Consider the following 24,171-nt stretch of genomic DNA (forward strand, 5'->3'; position numbering starts at 1 on the left):
ACAGTGTTAGAAATTTTTGTACTTAATGTATAACTATTCAAATTCCACTAAGTTTCATGCAATTTTCAATGTTTTTTTTTTTAAATACAGGTCCTGAAGTCAACAGAGTTGTGTGGATGAGGAAAGATGGACAAAATCAGTCATCTAATATATGATAAAAAAAGGAAATAACACCAAAGGCAATTTATGAGGATATTGTTACAACAATGGGGGGGAATGCTCCTTCCTAATCCATGGTTAAGAAGTGGGCAGCAGAATTTAAATGGAGGAGGGAGCCTGGAAGATGACTCACATTGTGGAAGACCTACAACATGCAATGCTACAGAAGTTTTTGACAGTGTGCATGATCTGTCTATAAGTGACTGATGAATGACAGTTCAGTATGCTACCAGCAGCTTGAGCATTTCACCTGAACGTGTGTATAGAGCTTCTCACTATGAAAAACATGTTAGTACAGTGGGTCCTAAAAAATTGTTGATAAAAGATCATTCACATAAAGAAAATTTCCTTGAAAAGTTTGTGACCATGAATGTTATGTTATGTTATTTGGTTTTTTTTAGGAGCATTAGCAACTTAGGCCATTTTGCTCTGGGGATATGCGGTGGTCATTCTCTGACCTTTCCGCATCTTCCATATTTGGTGGTCACGGGCTCGAACCCCAGTCTAATCAAGAAGCGTGTGGTACACACTGCTGCTCCTGGCTATGGAGGCGCCAAAACCATGAATGAGACATGGGTCCATCACCAGAGACAAAGGAGCAGTCCAAACCAGTGGAAACATAGCTCTTCTCCCTCTCCAAAAAAAAAAGCTAAGTCAATCCCTTCTGCTGGCAAGGTGATGGCATCAATTTTTTGGGATGCTGATGGAGTGTTGCTAGTGGATTACCTTTCTAAGCCAGAGAGTCACACGGGCATATTATACAGACCTTGTAAAGCATTTGCAAGAAAACATCAAAGACAAATGTCAAGGAAAACATGGTAAAGGAGTCTTTTTCCACGAGGACAGAACACCTATTCACAAGTCTGTCATTTCAATTAACTAAGTCTTTAACATAGCCCCATAGGAAAAAATCCAGTGGAGGATCACATCAAGGAATACCGGGAACTAGGGAATGGGACCAACCATGCCAATCCACTGATCTGGAAAACATTCACTGAGCAGGTCATGCACAATCTTGGCTAGATGCAGAAGTGGTCCATCCTGCTTGACATCACTACAGGCTGACAATCTGCCAGCTGTGTATAAAAAACTGGTTGCAGCATATCAAAATAATTGCTGGGTTTGACCATTTGCTCTGCAAAAAAGAATGATCCAATTATTCAATCATACTTAAAGACAATACCACACATCAACTTTTAAGGCTATCATGTTCAGCATCCTTTGTTATGCAGAGATTGTCCAGAAACATGGTAAGTAGATTCATCTGAAAATCTAATGTTATTCAAGAAACCATCATTATCAGCTTGTAAATGTATGAGCCATCAAGTGTTGTCATTGTGCTGTACTTCAAGAAGATGGAGCTGGTATGGATAAGGCTAAAAACCTTTCTGGAGAGGTTGAATCAAAATGTGTAATAAAAAAAAAGTATGACAATATTTGAATAAAATAGGAAGAAAGGAAATTTCTTCCTTTAATTTCTTACTCTGATTGTAACTACAGTGGCTACCTGCTTGATTTACAGGTAAACACTGAAACACCACCACATATGCTCAATATTTTCTTCATTAATCCTAGGTTAATTGGAATGATGAATGACATTCATACGCATATCTCCATGAAATTTTTGTGCACCTAAAAACAGATGGATGTAAAGGTGGGTCTCTGCCAGATGTCACTTTGAAATTCTTTTAAACCTAAATATCTTATTAACCAAGACACAAACTGCATTTTTTCCTGCAGGGCCACCACCTATACTGCTTTAATGATAGTGTATTCAATTTAAAGAGAAGTGCTGTAGTCTGTAATCAGAAAAAAAAAAATCTTTTTCAGTTTATTCATCACAAGCAGGAAGAAACGTTAGTTTAACTTATGCACTTTTATTTTCGTTATTAAGGTTGTAGGATATCTTATGGAATGCATGTATATGCTAAAATATAGGATAGAATAGAAATGTCAGTAACTTAAGTCTAGTGTAAAATAACTTAACAGAGACCAAAAATGCTAGAGGAAATTTAAGATAATTTTAAAAGCTTTCATACCTTGTCCTTGCCACACTTTGCCTTGCCTAGAACTTGTTCCCTGGAAGGGAAACATTTTTAAAAAATATTATATATATATGTATGTGTGTGTGTGTTATCGTCAATTTTGCTGTAGACCTTTTATATGTAAGTTCCTCAAAACAATATATTTATATATTATTATTAGTTTGCAATAAGGATCAAACTACATAGTTTGTCATCTTAAAAAAATATATATTACTATGAATTCTACAACATAATGACCAGTTATATACCACTTCATTTTACAGGATTTAAAATAATTAAATAATAAAAATGGACAATGTTAATTGCACATCATAACAGATATCAATGAATGAAAATAATGTGACATCATGTGAACAATGAGAATTTACCAACAATTAAGTCATACTTACACACTATTGAGATTTTTAATTTCGTAATTACTTTAAAATAAATTTTGATTATATGAATAAGGAGCCTTGACTTTGACTAACAAAAGATTTTGCAAAAAAATATTTATAACTGAGACAAGCAAATAGAGAGAAATGAAAAAGACTGTTACAAAGTGTACAGTTCTGTGTGGTCTTATTACTAATCTTAATGTGATTATTTTGCTATGCAAGTATTGTAGTATTATGTACTATACAGTAAACCCCCGCTATTCGCGGTATCTATATTCGCGGTCGCTGATGTAATATAAAATGAAACCTAAAAAAAATGTGAATTTTAAAGCGCCGTGAACATTTTCCGCTGTAAAAAAACATAGGTGTGGCTAAAATCTTTTCTGGTCAAAACAGCGCTCAGTGGGTGGGGGGAGAGGGGTGACAAAATCGCAAGCTTGGATGTTTCTCACTAATCCTTGTTTAGTATGTGTTATGCGCTTGTCATGGAAGGTTTCATCGTTTGCTTTTAATTTATATGCTTATAAATTGAATAAATTTATCAATTTATAAATTGATACGCTTACAAAAATGATAAATCTATCGTTTTGCAGTGTAAAACAGACTTTTTCAAGCGTGTTAACAGAAGAAAGTGACTTTATTGTGGACAAGTTCTTTCTAACCCGTACAAAAATATGGCTAAGAATAACAATGGAAATGCGAAAAGACAAAGAAGGTGATGACATTAGCGTGTAAAATTGAGTTATTAGACAAATCGGAAGAAAAAATCCGCCATAGTGTCTATTAAAACGCGCTAATTGCTTCAAAAATTTGCTCTGTAACTTGTGATATTAAACCGAAAAAAATGGAAAAAGCTTTAAATCTGTGGATAGAAGACCAAACTCAAAATAAAATTCCGTTAAGTTCTCTCATCATTCGTGAAAAGGCAAAACTCCTTTATCAATACTTTAGCGAAACTGGTGATAGCACTGGAGGGATAAGTTTTTTAGCTAGCAAAGGTGCTGGTTGGAAAGATTTGTTTGAAATTTCTAATAAATATTACATTTAATATTAAATTGTTTCTTATTTTCATTTCTTGCCATATGCTTGCAATTCACTATGTACTGTCTATGTACATAGTCATATTATGACTATGTACGTATAATACATACATAGACAAAATTTTAGACTAGTTTTTCTTATATATTTCATACTTTGGAACGGAATCCCTTTATGTGAGCAATAACTCAGTATTCGCATTGTCGATATTCGCGGAATTTCTCAGGAATGTAACCCCCGCGAATAGCGGGGGTTTACTGTATATTTCTTATTTGTCTTAGTCAATTTATTTCTTATTTATTTAATCTATATGCACATAACTGCAAACAAGGTTATTCCTTTTTCTTTTTTTAATCCTAGAATCATACCCTATTTTCCTTATAGATTTTATGATTCAACAAATGCAGATTTTTACAATGTGAAAATCTTCAATTGTTAAATACATTTGTCTACACCCTTGAGATGGCCACCTAGGGTCAGAAGAATTTACAAGACAGAAAACACAAGGACATTACCAAATTAATCAGGCATGTGGGTTGAAATCACAGTCAACTCAAATCTCACATACATGTACTACTGAACTCCCGTACATTCTAGAACAGTACTGCACTGCTGTTTCCTTTCAAAGGGCTGAATTACTAATTTGTCCATTGCTAACAGGCTAAATTAACATTAAATTAAGAGAAGTTAAAATACATCAATAATGTACAATCCTTTTCGTCATTAATTTTTTTTCCAACTGGGAATGGGACTTTAACAGCTTTGAAAATAGATTCGTAATAAGAATATATTTAAAAGATCCTCGATGCTGTCACAGACATTCTCTCATGTATGCCAAGCTGGGTTTGCTACCTGGGAGTCTAAAACACTGATGGAACTGATATTTGGATGAACTCAAGTCAAGTGGACCTAATTTCAGCAAAGTTCAGTCAATCTGTGACAGCTAAAATCCTCTGCTTGCACATTCACAATGGTGGGGCTGTTAGTATCCCTAACTTGCACATGGGGTATAACCCCCCATGTGCAAGTCCTGAAATAAGGCACCTAGTATACTGGAGGTGATCACCCAGGTGCAAATGAACGTAAGTAGGGGTCCGAGGTGTGGTGCTCACACCACATGGAGGAATGCTGCCCCCCCCGTGTTACCAAGCAATATTAGGTGATAGATGACTCATCAACCAGGGCAACACCATCACTTTACTTATTAGAGATTTTAAGTGCTCAAACCAATGTTTAGCCTCCAGACAAAGCTCTGGCAAGCCCCCATCTCTTCCATCATGCAGTATGATTGATGTCTTTTGAGGTTATAATGGAAATCATGGCAAAAACAATCTTCCTTACGTTTCGAGGGTACAGCTCTAAAACAGAGTTTGCAGGCTGGCTGCTAGATAGTCCACCAGACCAAACTAATAGGTTTGGTCTGGTGGTTGTGCAGTCTGCTAGTGCAGTGGTTTTCGACCTTTTTTTTTAATAATGGCACCCTTAAGTAATTTATTTTATTTTGTGGTACCCCTATTCAATTTTCTGCCTGTTAGATCTGATTCTCTCTGTATATATATTTAAAAAATGTTATATGATAGTTATTATAATAATATAATTATAAGGATGTACCTTTTCATAATGAAATAAATACTTAAATTTAAAAAAAAAAGTAACTTAAACCCAAATTACGTGGCACCGCTGGTTGAAAAACACTGTGCTAGTGTATAATCTCGCTGCCTCTACTCTGCCAGATGGTGACTGGAGGGAGTCTGAGTACTGTGTATGTGGGGGGGTGGGGAAGAATTGTTGATGCCTCATTATGCCTAGGAGCTTGGCATACTCTTGCCTTCCATATGCCATATCTAAAAATTTCATTACTTCGTACAGCATGTCCTCCCCCACCTTTTCTTACTACTGAATACATTATGAATTATCAAACTAACAGAACAAACTTATCTGTAAAAATATCTAAACCTCCCAAACAGTTCCTCATTAATTTCACAAACATATGTGGTCTCAGTTCCAATCTCAATGATGTTCAATTCCACTTAAAGTCTGCCAAACCTCACGTACTTTTTTGACAGAATCTGTTATCAGTTGATTTAACCACTGCTCATCTCAATTATACTAATTATTTACTGTATGATTCCTTTTGCTTCAAAGGTGGTTCTTGTGCATATGTCCACTCTGATATTCCCTGTTAGAGACTGAGTAATTTGGAATCTCCTCTGGCTTAAAATCTCTCTCTTTTTTTTTTTTATGAGAACCCCAAACACGAGAGGTATTATAACCTATAGTACTTAGTACCGTGCTTGGGTTGGAGGTTGAGAAGACGAAAGAAGATATTTGTTGATATTGGACTTGAATTTCTGCAGATTGTAATTTTCAGGAAATACGTATGAAGGTTGTTCCAGAAAACGGCAGTTGAATGAATAAATGAGGAAGATGAAAAGTTGGTTCTGTGGGTTTGAAGTTGGACAGTAAATGGATGTTGGCTGGTGGCGGCACGTGTTCGGACTGTTTTGAAAGAGACAGCGGGAATTATAGAAGCCAATTCAGAAGAACAGTGCCCATGGAAGTATCTGTAGAAGAGGCATGCAGCAGAAACAGTGCGTCTATGAGAAAGCGAGTGGAGAGACTCTGTTAGAGATGAATCATTAATTAATCTAACTGCCCTCTTCTGAATGGAATCAAGAAGCCTGAGAGAGGTTTTGGGGGCACCACCCCAGATGTGGGAACAATATTCCATGGCAGGGCGGATTTGCGATTTATACAGAGTGAGCAGCTGTTTGGGAGAAAAGTAACGCCGAGAGCGAAAGAGAAAACCAAGTTTTTTAGATGCAGAGGAAGCAATATTTGTAATGTGCTTGTGCGAAGAGAGATTAGAAGTCAGGGTAATCCCAAAAGAGATATCATTTTGCCTAGAAATCGGAGTGTCACTAAAGATAAGCATAGGAGCAGAAGAATCCTTTTTGCGAGATATAAGAAAAGATTGAGTTTTAGAAGGGTTGAAATCAACTAAGTTGTCTTTGCCCCACTGGAGAATTACCTGAAGATCGGCATTTAAGGAATTGGCAGCAGATTTTCGAGAACTTGAAGCTGATTGAGCTGGACAAGGTTTCTCAAAATGGAAAGTTGAATGCAATGTGCTATCATCGGCAAAACTATGGATAGGATTTCCAGTCAATGGAAGAAGGTCATTGATATACAAGAAGAAAAGAGTGGAGGAAAGAACTGAACCTTGGGGGACACCGGCATTAGTGGAGAAGTTAGAAGACAGAGAGCCATCTACCATCACCCCAGTGAGCGATCAGAGAGAAAACTGGATAACCAATTACAAAAAACAGTTGGCAAACCATAAGATGGAAGCTTGTTTAGAAGACCTTTATGCCAAACACGATCAAAAGCCTTTGAGATGTCAAGAGCAACTACTTGTGTTTCACCGAACCTTTCCATTGAATTAGTCCATAAATGGGTAACATAAGCCAGAATATCACCAGTGGATCGACACTGACGGAATCCATACTGGCAATCGTTGATCAGACGGAAGGTTTCTAGGTAGTTTAAGAGTTGGCGGTTAATTGATTTCTCCATTACTTTAGAAAGAGTAGAAGTAATTGCAATGGGACGATAATTGGATGGGAGGGATTTGTCACCCTTTTTAGGAACTGGCTGGATATGAGCAAATTTCCAAGCAGAAGGAAAAACACCTTTGGAATAAGAAAGTGAAAAAAGGCGGCAAAGAATAGGAGTAAGTTCAGGAGCACAGGTTTTGAGAACAAGTGGAGAAATACCATCAGGACCTGGAGCTTTCTTAGCATCAAGATTCATCAAAATCCTTCTGATATCCTTTTGACGGAAGACCACAGGAGGCATTGAATGGAACGTGTTAGGAATGGTGGGAGGTGTTTTACCAAGATCATTAATACATGAGATCAAAGAAAAATGGGATGCTAGCAGGTCAGCTTTATCCTTGGCTGAAGTGACAACAGAACCATCTGGTTTGGACAGAGGTGGGAGCAGAGATGGGCAAAAGTTGCAGCCAATAGCTTTGGCAAGAGACCAGAATGCTCGGCTACCATTACGGCAAGAAGCAAGTTTTCTACTCTTAGCCTGTTCAAACTCTAGTTTGGACTGATTAATAAGTGCTTTACAATTGTTGCGAGCTTTGGTGTAGGCAGAAAATGAAACTGAAGAATTAGAAACAAGCCAGTTACGATATGCAACATTCTTCTCTTGGACAGCCTTAGCACATTTATTGGAAAACCAAGGTTTAGATAAAGGACGAGATTTTAAAGTGGAGTGTGGGATAAAGGATTCCATTCCTGCAAGAATAATTTCACTGACACGATCTGAGCAAACGTTGACATCAGAAGTTTTGAAACAGTAATCAGACCAAGGAAAAGAAGTCTCGCAGGTTATCCCATTTTGCATTCTTGTAATGCCAAACAATACGAGGTTGGGAATAGCCATGAGATAAAGGCTCCATTGGAGAAGAGACAATCACCAAGTTGTGATCTGAAGTGCCTAAAGGACCTCTCACTTCAACCTTGTACTTAGAAGGGTTGTTTGTGAGAAAAAGATCAAGCGTATTGGCTGTATGATTGCGATTGTCCGGTATTCTTGTAGGTAAATGAACAATCTGTGCTAGGTCATTAGTAAAGCCACATTCCATCAAATTCATCTGTTGCCTCTATCATTCTCAAAACTCCACTAATCACTTGGAACTCTCTAACATCCTCTCTTTGAAACTTTACTCTCTCTGGTCCAACCTTCCTAACAGTGAGGTACTTTTCCTTAGTGATTTTAATGTTGACAATCCAGCTGGCTTACGTTTTCTATTAACACGGACCCAGCAGTTCAAGATGCTGAGGCTTTTGCAATTACAAATCACCCTGCACAGATTGTTCATATACATACCAGACAATCCAATGGTGGGTGGAACAGACTTCCATCCCTTGTCGTGGAAGTTGATAGCCTAAATAAGTTTAAGGCTCAGCTGGACAGGTATTTCGAACGAACAGAGGGGTGAAGTGGAAGTGGGTTTTTTTTATTTATTTATGTTACTTTTTTTTTTTTTTTTGGCTGATGCTGCATAAGCTTGCTTTCTTGCATCAAATGCCTCTACTAATGCTAATGCTAATGCTAATCCTAACCTCACAGCCGATACACTTGATCTTTTTCTCACAAACAACCTGTATAAGTACACGATCAAGATGAGTGGTCCTCTTTAGGTGCCTCAGATCACAACTTGGTAATGGAGCCTTTCTCTAGTGGCGATTCTCAACCTTGTGTTGTTTGGCATTACAAGAATGCAAAAATGAGATGATCTGCAGGATTTCATTTCTCTTTTTCCCATAAATGTGCTAAGTTCATTTTCCAGTTCATTCTGTTTTGTGCAACGACCATCCATTTACTACCCACAAACTCATGAATTTCATCTCTCCATCTCCGTTGTTGTCTTCCAGGTTTTCTTCTAGAATCTCTGGAGTATCATTCTGTTATTTTCTTAGTCCATCTGTCATCATGTATTTGAGCTATGTGTCCTGCTCAAGACCATTTAAGTTCTTTAGTTTTGATAAGAATGTCCTTTACTTGAGTTTGCTGCCTAATCCATGTGTTTGTCTTCTTTTCTAACAGTGTGATTCCCAAAATAATTTGTTCCATTCTTCATTGTGTAGTTCTTAGCTTCTCTTCCATTCTTTTGGTGAGTAACCAAGTTTCACTTCCATAAGCCATGGTGCGAAGTATACACCGGCTCATTATTTTACTTTTCAGACAAATTGGGATATTGCTCCTCAGTATACTATCCATCCAAAATTTATTCTTCTCTTGACTTCCAGCCATTTATCATTATTACAGCTAATGACTTGTCTCAGATAAGTATATGACTCCACCTTTTCAATTACTGCTCCTTCAATCATTATATCCCTTTCTGTGGCATACTTGTTCATCATTACTTTTGATTTAGCCATATTCATCTTTAGTCCAAAATCCTTACTAACTGTGCATAACTGATTAGATTTTCCTCTAATTCTTTGGGATTGTGGCTTATGATCACAATGTCATCTGCAAATCATAAATGGTTTAGATACTCTCCATTCACATTGACTCATTTCTGCAACCAGTCTAATCTTCTGAAATCTTCCTCAAGGGCAGCAGTAAACAACTTTGGAGATATTGTGTCTCCTTGTTGAACTTCTTTCCCAATTTTAAATTTCATACTGTCTTTGTCTAGTCTAATAAAGGTGGCAGCGTTCTCATAAATTTTCGTCAAAATCATAATATATGGGGTATCTATGCCTTGTCTTTCCAGTGCCCGAAACACTGCCTTATGCTGTATAGAGTCAAATGCCTTTTCAAAATCCGCAAATGCCAGGCATAATGGTGTTTTATATTCATTTGTTTTCTCCATTAGCTGTGATATTACATAAAGGTGATCCATAGTTGAGAATCCTGTCCTACAGCCAGCTTGCTATTTTGGTTGATTCTCATCAAGTATTCTTTTTAATCTGTGAACCTTGTGACCAACTTGTAGATGTGGGATAACAAGCTAAATGGTCTATAATTTCCAATTTCTGATTTATCTCCTTTCTTATGCAGCAAAACTATGATTACATTATTCCACTCCTTAGGCGTCACACCTTTTCTAATGCATTTTGTGAAGTCTTGCCAGTTTTTGTGTCATGTCTCTTCCTCCCAATTTTAACGACTCTACAATAACTTCATCTTCCCCCAGGACTTTCTGATTCTTCATTTTCTTCAACACATGTTCTACCTCATCAGGAAGAATATAGGGTATGTCGAATGCGTTACTAATTTGCAATCTATCTTCCACACTGCTGGCATCATTCCCTCGCTCCTTGTATAAATCTCTATAGTAGTCTTCTGCTATTTGAATTATGCCTTCTCTGCTGGAAAGAGCAGTGGAAACCATTTCTGCCTTCTCTGCAGAAATGGTTTCCACTGCTCTGTAAACCAATCATGGCATTCTTTGCACCATGCAAGGTGACCATTGACTGCAATTGTTGGTGTTTGCATTCATCACTCTCAGAGGAATGCTGGTATGGTGTTCTCTGCATAGTGTATTGTATAAACCTCAATCCCAATTGATGCTGTTAACACATGGTTAATGTTTTGCATGGATGCATGACAACATTGTTGTATTACCCTTCTAATTATCTCCTGTTCACATAAGTGAGCTATGTGGTCTTCCTGTGCATTGCTTGAACATACAGGAAGACTACAGTAGTAGTGCTGGCATTTCATGATAGTATCACTGATAGTTAACTTTGGATATTAGCTTCACTCGAATGTAAAAGGAACATTGCCTGTTTTTTTCCAACCACTATTCAAGGTATCATTCTGAATGGTCAGAAAGGGAATTTACAAGTGGGGTCGTGTATGAGATCAAGTGCCCGGATTGTGAGGAATGTTATGTTGGTGAAACGAAATGTCGGTTCAAAGATCATCTGGGGGAGCATATGAACGCGATAAAGAACACAGATTATGGGAAGTCTGCTGTGGCAGAACATTTTTGGGAGGAACACCATCAAATCTCCCCAGACGAAGCTGTTATCTTCGACCTGACACATAGATTTTGGGACCGCAAATGGCTCGAGAGCTTGCAGATTTGTTCCTCTGAGAGCAATACCATTAATAGAGACAGGGGAATCCTCATTCATCGCCTCTTCGAGGCGGTGGTTCTTGGACAGGATGAGCAGTTCCGCCTGGCATGAAATGGCACTGGAACCAGAAATGGCTCCTGAGCCATTTCTGGTTCCAGTGCACATGAGGAGAATACTGCCCCTGCTCCTGTAGAACCATGTGCTGAGAACCATGAGCCTGCTGATATTTAAGGATAAATCTCACTGTTGAAAAAGGAGGTGGATGCCTCTGAAAGCTACGGTGTTTTAGCGCTTTTATCATCCTGTGTTTTATCTACATTGTTTTTTTTGTAAATAATTCTTTGCAGTTTAAAATTTCATATTTTATTGTACAGACAATTACCTTTTTATTAGTTTTATCCGGTGGAATTTTATCACTCTATTTATTTCATTTATCTACATCATTATTTTAATATAACATAACACTATTTATAATTTTAATAACGGTTGGTGTATGATTGTGCAGTTATTATGAATATGAATATTCCTAACCCCAGAGGCCTATTTGAAGATCAAATGGGCATGTATGGGTGTAGAGGATTCTTGGAAAATATCTGCTGCTGGAGTGCACTGTGCAAAGAATCAAGATTGGAACAGGTGCAGTTACTGTGTGGGGCTTTTTCTCATGGTTACAACCTACACCCTTTTGTGGTTGTGGGCAAGAACCATAAATGCCAATGACTATCATACCATTCTGGCCAATTTCATGAGATTAGCAAAGGCACATGACGCACGAAAGCAAGCTCATCAGCAAAAAAAAAAAAAAAAAACCCTTATTTCACCCATCCACTCGCTCCAAATGTTTGTCAAGTTCTGCCTTGAATCTATTTAAGCTATCAACTTCTACAACGACAGATGGAAGTTTGTTCCAGCAATCAACCACCCGCTGGCTAGAGGCAAACGTCCGCACATCTATCCTACAATCGTATTTCCTCAATTTGAATTTATGCCCTCATGGGAGATTATTCTGAGCAAAAGGAAGAATCTCATCAGCATTGAGCATGCTAAAACCATTCAAGGCTTTATACACCTCAATCAGATCACCTCGCAGGTGCCTAGTCTCCAGACACTGTAATTTGCAAAACTTAAGCCTTTCTTCGTAAGAACAACCTTTTGTTCCATTCACTAATCTTGTTGCCCTTCTCTGTACTCATTCCAACAGCTCTACATCCTTCTTAAAATGAGGCCTCCAGACCTATATACAGTACTCAAGGTGTGGTCTGACCATTGACTTATACAAGGGGATAATCGCCTCCTTATCGCTGCTAGAAAAATTCCTGTATATCATTGACAAGACACCATGAGCTACTCTTGCAGACCGTCTGCACTGCTCAGAAAACTTCATATCTGCCTGCATAATTACCCCTAGGTCCTTTTCATTCTCTACTACTGTCAGTGTGTTACCACAGAGTTGATACATTATTCTGGGATTACTGCTTCCCATATGTAGTACTTTACATTTGTCAATGTTAAACTTCATTTGCCACCTCTCAGCACATCTGCTCAACTTTTCTAGATCCTTTTGCAGCAGTGTACTGTCATTAGTTTCATTAACAACCCTGCCAACCTTCGTATCGTCTGCAAACTTGGACATTAAGCCTGATATACCATCATCAATATCATTTATAAATACAGAAAACAACAACGGACCCAACACTGAATCCTGAGGGACTCTATTAATAACATTAGTCCACAAAGAGCAGTGTCCATTGATTACCACTCTCTGTCTTCTCCCACTCAACCATCCCTTTATCCATAGCAGCAATTTGCCTCCAATGCCACACTGCTCCAATTTGTGCAGCAGTCTTCCATGTGCAACAGTATCAAAGGCTTTTCTAAGATCCAAATATATGACATCAAAGTTATTCTTTGCATCCAGTTCTTTTGCGACTACATTATAGTATCCAATCAAATTAGTCAGACAAGACTTCCCCTTAACAAACCCATGCTGTGTCCAAGCTATAACTGAAGTCTTGTCTAGATGATCCTGCAATGCTTCTTTAACCAGTGCCTCCATTAATTTCCCTGGAACAGAAGTTAAACTAACAGGTCTTTAATTACCCGTGTCTCCCTTTGATCCTCCTTTGTGGATTGGGGTCACAGTTGCACAACTCAATCAATGGACACTGTTCATCGTGGACTAATGTTAATTAGTGGAGTCCCTCAGGGTTCAGTGTTAGGTTGATTATTGTTTTCTGTATTTATAAATGATATTGATGATGGTATATCAAGCTTAATGTCCAAGTTTGCAGACGATACAAAGGTTGGCAGGGTTGTTAAGGACACTACTGACGCTATGCTGCTGCAACAGCATCTGGACAGGTTGAACAGATGGGCTGAGAGGTGGCAAATGAAGTTTAACATTGACAAATGTAAAGTACTACATATGGGAAACAGCAACCCCAGAGCAATGTATCAACTCTGTGGTACTACACTGACAGTGGTAGAGAATGAAAGGGACTTGGGGGTGGTTGTGCAGGCAGATATGAAGTTCTCTGAGCAGTGCAGACGGACTGCAAGAGTAGCTCATGGAGTATTCTCAATGATATACAGGAATTTTTCCAGCAGGGATAAGGAGGTGATTATTCCTTTGTATAAGGCAATGGTCAGGCCACACCTGGAGTACTGTATACAGGTCTGGAGGCCTCATTTCAAGAAGGATGTAGAGCTGCTGGAACGAGTACAGAGAAGGGAAACAAGATTAGTGAATGGAACAAAGGGGTGCTCTTACGAAGAAAGGCTTAAGTTTTGCAAATTACAGTGTCTGGAGACTAGGCACCAGCGAGGTGATCTGATAGAGGTGTATAATTAAGCCTTGAATGATTTAAGCATGCTCAATGCTGATGGGATTCTTCCTCTAGCTCAGAATAATCACCTGAGAGGACATAAATTCAAATTGAGGAAAGACAGATGTAGGATAGACGTGCGGAAATTTGCCTTTAGCCAGCGGGTGGTTGGTTGGTGGAACAGACTTCCATCCCTTGTGGTGGAGGTTGATAGCCTAAATAAGTTTAAGGCTCAGCTGGACAGGTATTTTGAACGAACAGAGGGGTGAAGTGGAAGTGGGTTTTTTTTTTTTTTGGCTGATGCTGCATAAGCTTGCTTTCTTGCATCAAATGCCTCTGCTAATGCTAATGAAGAATCATTACTGATAATCAGATCAAGAGTATTACTCCCTCTAGTTGCCTCCCGAACATGCTGCTGTAGAAAACAATCATCCACTAAATCCACAAAAGCCTTGCTAGTGTGTAAATGACCAACCCAGAAATTCCAATCAAGATCTCTGATGTGGCAGTTCTTTAGTACAGACTTATGTTTATTCAATGGGATAATGCCCAATTCATACTGCTGGCTGTTTAAGCTGATAGCAGGTTTGCTGCAGTTTGTGACAAACACAGTTGTGTAGAACCTGACATATATCCAACTTCGTTTTCTTATTCTGTAAAAGGTTTTTTTTATTTATTTTATTATTTTGTTTGTGATGTTTCTTTTCATAATGGATGATAGTAATTACTATACGTAAATTTTTGATTTTTAATAAAAAACATTTAAATATTTTTAAAAAAGTTTTTACATGTTATTAAAAAAACAAAAAATATTAATTCTGCTGAAAATGAAAAAACAATGTTATATATAGTCATAAAATATAAATATGACACTAACAGTCACTTCCATTTTCCATTTCAAAGAACTGTTAAGTGTGAATTTCAAACTTATATTTGCCGTATATTAATGTATTTTATTAAACAAATTAAGGTATATAGAGATAATAAGCAAAGCAAGAAACCACATCAATAACACATCACAACCACATCAATAACAGTAGAGACAAAAAATGTTTGTACAATAATTAAATATAAAACAAAAAAGCTACTTTCCATAGAAGACACTTCCACCACATGTCAGTTAACATGCCAATTTCAAACTATATTTGTGAGCAAAGATATACTGAAAGTTCAAAATTTATGAGATAATGAAAGTAAAAACACTTAATGATTAAAAGATATTTTTGAAGATCCCCTGTTGGGTCCTGCACATTGGCACTGGTTGAAGAATGACTCATGGACACAAATGTGAAAAGGATGGAATGGCCAGTGCAGCCCCAATTTGAAACCTACAGAACATTTATGGGATGAACTGGATATGGGATGAGAGCCAAACCAACATGTCCCATAATGGTGACTCAACTGGTCCCTCACTGTTCTACTGGAGAAATTGAGGACTATAACCACTGCAGTCTATCATTGGTAAAAAGCCTACTCAGGAGACTGGAGTGGGTTACAGAGGCTGAAGAGAAACTGACATACTAACCAAGTGAGTGGCAGTGATATCAAATGTGAAACCAACATGTGCCTGGATACTTTTTGGAGGGTAGTGTATATGTAGTGGTAATAGTAAGGGAGGCAATGGGAATTTCTTTATTTATTATTACAGCCACAAAACAGCAATAGACATGCCTTAAGATGCAGCTACAAAATTGATTACACAGTTATAAAGCAGATCCAAACAGAAACTTCGAATATTAATTACAAAAAGGGGAGGAATAAAAAAAATATGTATATATTCATTTTTAATTATAATCGTAAAAGAAAAGGAAGGCTCAGTCTGACTGATATAAACAGAGAGGAATAAAATTGTATGGTTGAATTTCTTCACTCACATTAGAAAAATGTAATATTAAAATGAATTTCAAAGCTTAGATAACAGATGCATTTAGGGATTTAAGTTTAGAGATTAAGTTAAGAGATTAAAGTGCCCAGGGGCATCAAATATTTCCAAATTTGCTTTGTTGATTAATCTTGCCATTCTGTTATAGTAGTTGTAATACCCATAATTTGTTCTTGCATAGGATGGTTTAGCAGTGGATAGTTTCTTAAAGCGCTGATCAGGGCATTAAAGTTTATTTTTGAGACTAAGTTGAGGCTATTTATGGTATCATTTAACAGTTTGTTAAATAGGAGTAAATCGGCTTTATCTCTTCTTTTAGAGTCTCAAGCCCAAAGAATTTATCCCACACTTGGTATGATTTCTCATTATATTGCAATTCACTTTTTAAAAAAAAAACATGTTGTATTGCACTTTTTTGGATATTTTCAATTTCTAATTTTTGACCTGGCTGCATAAGAGACCAGACCTGTGAGGCATATTCTAGGGCTGGCCTAACATAAATTTTGTAGAGAAATATAAATAATGCCAATTTATTAATATCTCTGCTAACTCTTTTAAGAAAGCCTAACTTTTCTAGCTGCCCTCACAATGCCTGAGATATGGAGATCAAAGGAGAGTGATTTGTGTGTGTGTGTGTGTGTGTGTGTGCGTGTGTGTGCGCGTGCGTGCATGCATGCATGCATGCATGCGCACACATTGGTAAAACTTATCAGCTCATGCTTATTCTCCTTAACTACCACTATTCTCCCTCAGTCACTGAATTACTAGTTGCAGAGTTTCAGTTAAAATTATAGTCACTGGTATTGCTTTATAAGTTTTTATGTTGCTGCAAATATGTTAATTTTGATTTGGTAGTCCCTTAAAATATTTGGCAGGTCATTGACAGATTAGAAATAGCTGTTGTTGTTGTTTGGTTTTTAGGAGCATTAGCAATTAAGGCCATATTGCTCCGGGATATGCGGTGGTCATTCCCTGACCTTTCCGCATCCTCCGTATTTGGTGGTGATGGGCTCGAACCCCGGTCTAATCAAGAAGCATGTGCTACGCACTGCTGTTTCTTCCCACCTGGCTACGGAGGCGCAGATTAGAAATAGCAGAGAGTGCAAGGATGAACCCTGTGGGACACCAATTTCTGGTTTAAAAGGGTATGAAATTTTACCTTTAAAAGTTACCGACATTTTTCTCCCTTCCAAGTAGTTTGTGATCCAGTTAAGAGCCTGTCCTCCATTAATCTCTGATGCACCACCTTGTCAAAGGCTTTTCTTAAGTCTAGGAGGATAGTGTTAATTTGTTCTCCTCCATCTAGCACTTGGGGTATATCTAATACAAAAGAAATCATATCTGCACAAGCATATTGTCTCTTGATAAATTTGTGTAATCCGATAGATTAAGTTATAAATTTAAACAGCTGTTTCATTACAATGGATTCAATTATCTTTGAGAGTGTATTTAATTGACAAACTGGCCTGTAGTTGTTGGGTGAAGATGGGTCTCCAATTTTATAAAGAGAGGAAACAAAAATCTTTTTAAATTGAGTGGGATAGCTTCCACTTTCAAAAAATAATTTATTAAGTGAAGTAATGGCTTTACTAATGTTGTTCCAGATTTTTTCCAAAAAAATCTGTAGAAATACCACCAGGGTATTTCTACTGTTTTTCTTTGTGCAAAGTCTTTTTTCATACTGCAGATTGTGCTCAACAATTTGGCTTGGTTGATTTCAAATACACTTAGTATATAATTGTAATTAGGGAAAATTCTTCATTTACTTCAATTATGTCATCATCTGCATTTTTTTTTTGTATATTCCTTCAAAGCTGATAGAAAAGTAGTCCACCTGAGACATATATAAGAGCTTTTGGAGAATATCCACACTTTGTAGCATTTTGATTTTCTTGTCTTAAAATAACTGAATAGAGACTTAATATCTTTTGCCTCAAAGACTCTTCTTTCAATAAAACCCAAGTATTTGTCACAGTCACAATTTAATGTATTCTTGACCTCTCTTCTTAAAGGAGAATATTTATTATAAAAGCACATTTTCTTATTTATCTTAAACCTACTATGCATTTTTTGTTTCTTTTTGCCAATAAAGATTTTAATTCTTAGAGAACCAGTGTTGATAATTTGAATCTATAGCACAGTACAAGGCTGTTCGTAAATTCATTAATGATTTGATAAAAGCAAGGATCATTAATTTAAAAAAATAATTCTCAATGGTAGTTTTTGAATGCATAATTCATATCAGGTCATTTCACTTTATTGAAATTAAACTTTGTTTTTGTACTACATCAGTACCTTTAATTAATATCTTCTTAACAGAAAAAGCCAAGGGATTGTGATCTGATTTGACTAGTTTTGTTGGCTTATTAACCACCAATAGAAAACTGGTAAAGATTAAATCAAAGCAGTTCTCATTTCTAGTTGGAAATTTACAGTTCTGATTCAAATTTAAAAATAATGATAATACGTTTTGAAATCTACCTTTTGGTGTCCGCACATTAGTTTGATTCTCATTGCACCCATTGTAGGCATGCAGCATATTAAAGTCCCTTAAAACAATTAAATGATCCAGTCCCAGATGTTGATCAAAAATTTGGTCAATAGTGTTCTAAAATTCAATCATTAGAGAATTATCTATAAGCGGTCGAAAGTAGACAATCATAACATAGCAGAAATAAGCACCACTACCCAGTTGTAAGAAAATAATTTCAATTTTAACCTAAAGTTTTATTTTAGAGACAGAGATCTCTTTTATACAAATGATCATAAGCCCATTGCCTTTCTCATCCAGTCTATCCCTACGAACAAACTGGATAGACCAGAGGAGAAAGGTGGCTGTCAAAGCCCAGTGGGGCCAATTCATTGTCCCTATTTTGAGTGAGCCATGTTTCCACTAAAAAGTAAATATTGTAATCTTCTTATATTGGAATGGAACAAGATACAAAGAAATTGGATGTAAAAATAGTGGATACTTCACAGACAATAAAATTTGCATATGCAGAAGAGGAGTTAGAAATTTTGTTAGGAAGGCAACCTGGCAATGATGGCAGAGGATATAACAGGCTCGCCTACGAAATACCTATTCTACATTAATCATCATTTTGAAATTAGCAGATCTGCCTCTGCATACCTTACTAAATATACAATTTTGCTTAGTTTTACAAGCGTTGCTAATGCAATTATGAATAAAAACATGCTAACAGATGAGGCAAATATGGTTCTGTTTTTTTCCAATGGTTTTGTGCTGATATTTTTGGTAGTAATGTAATAGCATAAAATAAACAAATATTGGACACTTGCTGCTACTACCCAGAAATTATGTGCTCTTTGTTTTAAGCTTACTTATTATATAAAATGGTTTATTGCCTTGATTATTATTCATTTTATTTTTTATTTAATTGATAAACCATAGCAATATATGCACATTGCTAGTTTGAATTTTTACACGCTTAAGTTTTATAATTTTGAAAATGGAAGTGGCTAACAGTTTCATTTTTACAACAGAATTAATAAAAGTTCTGTTATGTTGAAAATAAATATAAATAAAAACATTTTTTAAATTTTTCATTAAAAAATGTTAAAAATGCATTTATTAAGTATTGCAATTCATTAGGAAAAAATAAATTGGTGAGCTTAGCCCCATGCAACCACATTTGTTATGATCACAGAGGCTACAACTGTTGGGTTAAGGAAAGCTGAGAAGAAAATAGTTAGAACTGTAAGAGGTAAGACATCATTTAAGAAGAGGAAGAAGATATTTACAGGGAGAATAGATACTGCGTTAAGGAAGCAAGTAGCAAAATGTTTTGTACTAAGCATTATTCTTTATGGGGCTGAGGCATGGGCACTAAAAGGGGACAATATTACAAGAATGTTAGAAGCAATTTACATACACTGTGTGTTCTTGAAAAGTAGTTTGTAAAGCAAAAATTCATGAATCAGAAGTAATTTTCTCAAAAATAATGGTATAATAAGAGGATGTATTCCAAAAAAATATAAAATGTTGGCTCCCAAAAATGTATCATGACAAGAACAACCATAAGATTTATTTAAGATATATGACCTACCAACAAAATTTAAAACTTTTTTAACAACTGATCTTAAAATATCTTCATTACGATAAACAGTAGAGGTAGAATGTACTCGAGGAGCAATCCTTATGAGTTAATAAGGCACATGAATACAAAAGTATGTTTCTGGTTAGATCACACTGCAGTCTAGCATAATAGCTTTGAAATTGTGATAATTAAGACAGAAATAAATAATCACAGAAGTAATACTTTTCTATCTTATGGTTACAATAAGTTAGCTACCAGCCCCTTTCTAGAGTCAAATTTTACAGCAACTAATCTAATAGAAATTCTTCACACCTTATACTGCTTATTTCTTTACACCTTATACTAGAAACATGAAATTACTTCAGAAAGAATAGAAATAAAACCATCTAAACAGAAAGTATTTTTATCTAACAGGAGATAATAGTGGCAATTTGAACTTTCTTCATGTATGCTTGTTATTACATTTCTCAAAAAATAACTTAAATAATATGCTACATTTAACTGCATGTACAGTATACGTAAAATTATTAAACAGACAGCATAAAAATCGAAAACACTTCACTCTTATCAATCAGTTTTTTTTTTTCAAGAGATGATGCTTTATAAAGCCTTGGAAAGGTTTGTAATATGAAGATATGAGTATGTAAACTGGAATAACACTGCATCGAGGAGGGTAGGAGAAAACAGAAGTACAACAAAGGCCATAAGGAAAAATTAAGAAAAATTAGATTGAGCATGTGTTGAGGCAGGAGGGTTTTGCAAGAGATGTAACTGAAGAGGAAAGTGATAAGCAAAGGAAACAAGAAGAAGGAGAGCTGCAATATTATATGATCTGATAGAGGTTGAAGAGTATTGTGGATTGAAGGAGAGGGCTAGAAACAGAGAAAAATAGAGATGTCACTGAATTATGACTGTCGTGGAACTGCCACGTGGTAGAGAACATATAATAATGATTCCAGCAGCCCATGGCATTTGCTGCACCAATCAAAACTAATATAGTGTGAAGGAGGTTGTTTATGCATGAGTAATTCACACACATCATTTCTACTACCAAGGTAGTTTTAATGCATCATTTTAATCATATTTTATATTGTGAATACCTTCACAATGAGTTGCCATGGTATTGCACTACCTCGAATAAGTAATGCTTCACCTATGGAGAAGACTACTGTTACTTATTCTCTGAGTATACCACCACCCACAATGCACGGTTTCAAAGCTTATTGGCTTCCCATCGGTGGGTGGACAGGAACCCTATTGCTGCAATAGTGACAACCCAGTTATGAAGTATAACTCTACAATATGAGAAATGCCTGATGGTGTGCGTGGTTTAATCTAAAAGATATTTCTTGGCTGAATGCCTAAGAGTGCGAAGGAGTTTGTTTAACCCATGCATAAACAAACTCCTTCACACTCTTAGGCATTTAGCCAAGAAATATCTTTTAGAAAAATAACATTAAAATAAAAATATATAATAAAATAAAATAAACTACCTATTTGACCCCCTCCCGTACATAGTTACCTATCCAGTTGACCCTTGAAACTCCAAGCTGTCAGCAACAACAGCCCATGGAAGCAACATGTCCAGTTTCTCTGGACAAACCACATTTTACCAGAAAGGATGTGCCTACCAATTTAAATGTGCCTCAATTTAAAAGAAACATTTATCCTATTATGTTAACATTAACAAGTAATGTATCTTTTACAACCTTGTGCCAGTAAATTACACTGCACAAAGGAATAACTAAAAATCCTGTTAACACCAAACAACTTCCAAATTTTAACTGGACCATCTTAATGGGATACTTTATTACCATTTCCTTTCTTTTTTCCCCCTCCCTTAAAAGTAAATACAGATGAACATTACCACTTCACAAGGTTTGCTCCTTCTGAAGTGATTAATTTTACAGCAGTCTTGCATAATTATGAGTCAGAAACACCACTTAGCCAATGGTTCTGTACAAAAAGTAAACTAAAGTCTTAATTTTCAATAAACATATGCAAATAACAACCAAATAATGATGCATTGAGATAAATTTCAAATGTTTAACACTCAATACTATCAGCTTTCATTTAATTTTAATTTTTGCAAATTTATATCTTGAGAGAGAGAGAGAGAGAGAGAGAGAGAGAGAGAGAGAGAGAGAGAGAGAGAGAGAGCACAGTTCTTACATCATGTGAAGTAGGCTGTAGCCATCTCCATACTTTAAAATTCTCCCCAGCAATATACTGTTGTTCAACACGAAGTCTTGATTCATTTTCTTCAAGAAATGCAACTGCTTTATCCCATAAGTTCTGCTCTGAGTTTCTAATACAACATCAATGTAATAATGTAATAGCATAAAATAAACAAATGTTGGAAACTGCTGCCACTGGCAACAAGTGCCCAACAAAATTTCAAAACAATTAATTACTTCCTTTAATCTGAATAAAACTAAATCACAACATAAACACTAGACTCATAATATATATATTCCATTAAAGTTAAATACAAAGAAGATGAAGAGTTAAGTATACCTGAACAAAAAATAAAAGCTACACATGTACATACAGGAATATATGCATATTTTAAGTTTTTAAAGTATAGTTTATTGCAGTTTTAATTGAAGTCTTAATATTTTATGTTTTTTTTATCTTATCTTCCTTCATGGATTAGGCAATCCGCCTGTTCCGATCTCGAAGAGGTCTGCCCATCTTTTCTTTGGTCTTCCTGTTTCTTTTTGCTTTTGCTCTATATGTATAAGCTAATTTAGGGAATCTATTATCTTCCATTCTTTCTACATGCTCTTTCCATCTTTGTCTATATTCTATAATTTTTCCCTTAATTGAGTAAATCTTTAATTCCTTTCTAATATTTACGTTTGGTATTTTATCTAATTTTGGTATTCTATCTAACTGCAGAAATTAAATTTTTAAGATATTTAACATATCTTAAAAATTTAATTTCTGCAGTTTGTATTCAATTAACGTCTCTTTGTTTCGGTATCCATGTTTCAGAACCGTAAAGAAGTGTTGGTATTGCCATTACTTTGTAAAATTTCAATTGTGTTTCTTTCCTTGTTTTCTTAGCCAGAGTTCTTTTTATTGTTCCACATATATTTTGAAATTTTGCCAATTTCTGCTTCATATCTTCTTCGACATCATATGTTATATAACATCCTAGATATTTAAAATGTTTTACTTGTTCTAATATTTTATTGTCTATAACTATTTTTGTTCTCACCGTATTTTTCCCTTTAAAAGCCATTGTTCTAGTTTTCATCGTTGACATTTTAACTTTATATTCTTCTGTTATTTGGTTTAATTTAAATACTGCTCTTTGTAAATTATCTTCACTATCTTGAATAATTACTTGATCATCTGCAAATAACAGTGTATTAATCCTATTCTTTGTATTTAAATATATACCTGTATTAATTTCTTCTTTCCATTTACATATCATATGTTGTTTGTTATTTGGTTTTTAGGAGCATTAGCAACTAAGGCCATATTGCTCCGGGGATATGCGTGGTCATTCCCTGACCTTTCTGCATCCTCCATATTTGGTGGTCACGGGCTCGAATCCTGGTCTAATCAAGAAGCATGTGCTACACACACTGCCCACTTGCTATGGAGGCACCTACATATCATATCCTCGATATATATGTTAAACAGCATTGGTGACAAGCTACATCCCTGTCTAACTCCTTGATTTATTATACTTTCTTCTGTTCATTTATTACCTGTATCTATTACTATTTTTGTTCCTTGATATAAACTCTGTATTATTTTTGTAAGATGCTTTGGGTATCCTTTATTACTCAATATGTCCCATAGTTTTCGTCTGTTTGCTCGATCAAATGCTTTTTCATAATCTATAAATGCTAAATGCGTTTCTAAATTAAACTCTTTTCGTTTTTCTATTATTTGTTTTAATATAAATATATTATCTGTACGTGATCTTCCTTTTCTGAATCCTGCCTGTTCTTCTATTAATATTTCATCAGAGATAATTTTAATTCTATTATTTATTATTTTGCTACAGATTTTATATACTGTATTTAGTATGCTAATCCCTCTATAATTCTTTGTTTCATTTCTATTTCCTTTTTTTAAATATTGAAATAATTTTTGCTATCTTTCATTCTTCTGGTATTTTATATTGTTCCCAACATTTATTAAATAAATTTAGTATCCT

The 24,171-nt window shown here is 35.8% G+C and overlaps 1 protein-coding gene across 1 annotated transcript in view; it reads right to left on the reverse strand.

Annotated features, from left to right (window-relative positions):
- The window catches only part of LOC150090213 (uncharacterized), a 184,786-nt gene that overhangs the window by 40,661 nt on the left and 119,954 nt on the right, over nt 1-24,171 (reverse strand). Inside the window, exons 12-13 of the mRNA XM_090390206.1 lie at nt 22,167-22,302; nt 2,199-2,238 (exon numbers count right to left, since the gene is read on the reverse strand). Coding sequence (XP_090246332.1) covers nt 2,199-2,238; nt 22,167-22,302 — 176 coding nt within the window. The remainder of the gene's footprint in view (nt 1-2,198; nt 2,239-22,166; nt 22,303-24,171) is intronic.

This window comes from Mastigoproctus giganteus, chromosome 2 (assembly GCF_048544385.1).
Source record: "Mastigoproctus giganteus isolate SK-2022 chromosome 2, ASM4854438v1, whole genome shotgun sequence".
Classification (NCBI taxonomy): Eukaryota; Metazoa; Arthropoda; class Arachnida; order Uropygi; family Thelyphonidae; genus Mastigoproctus; species Mastigoproctus giganteus.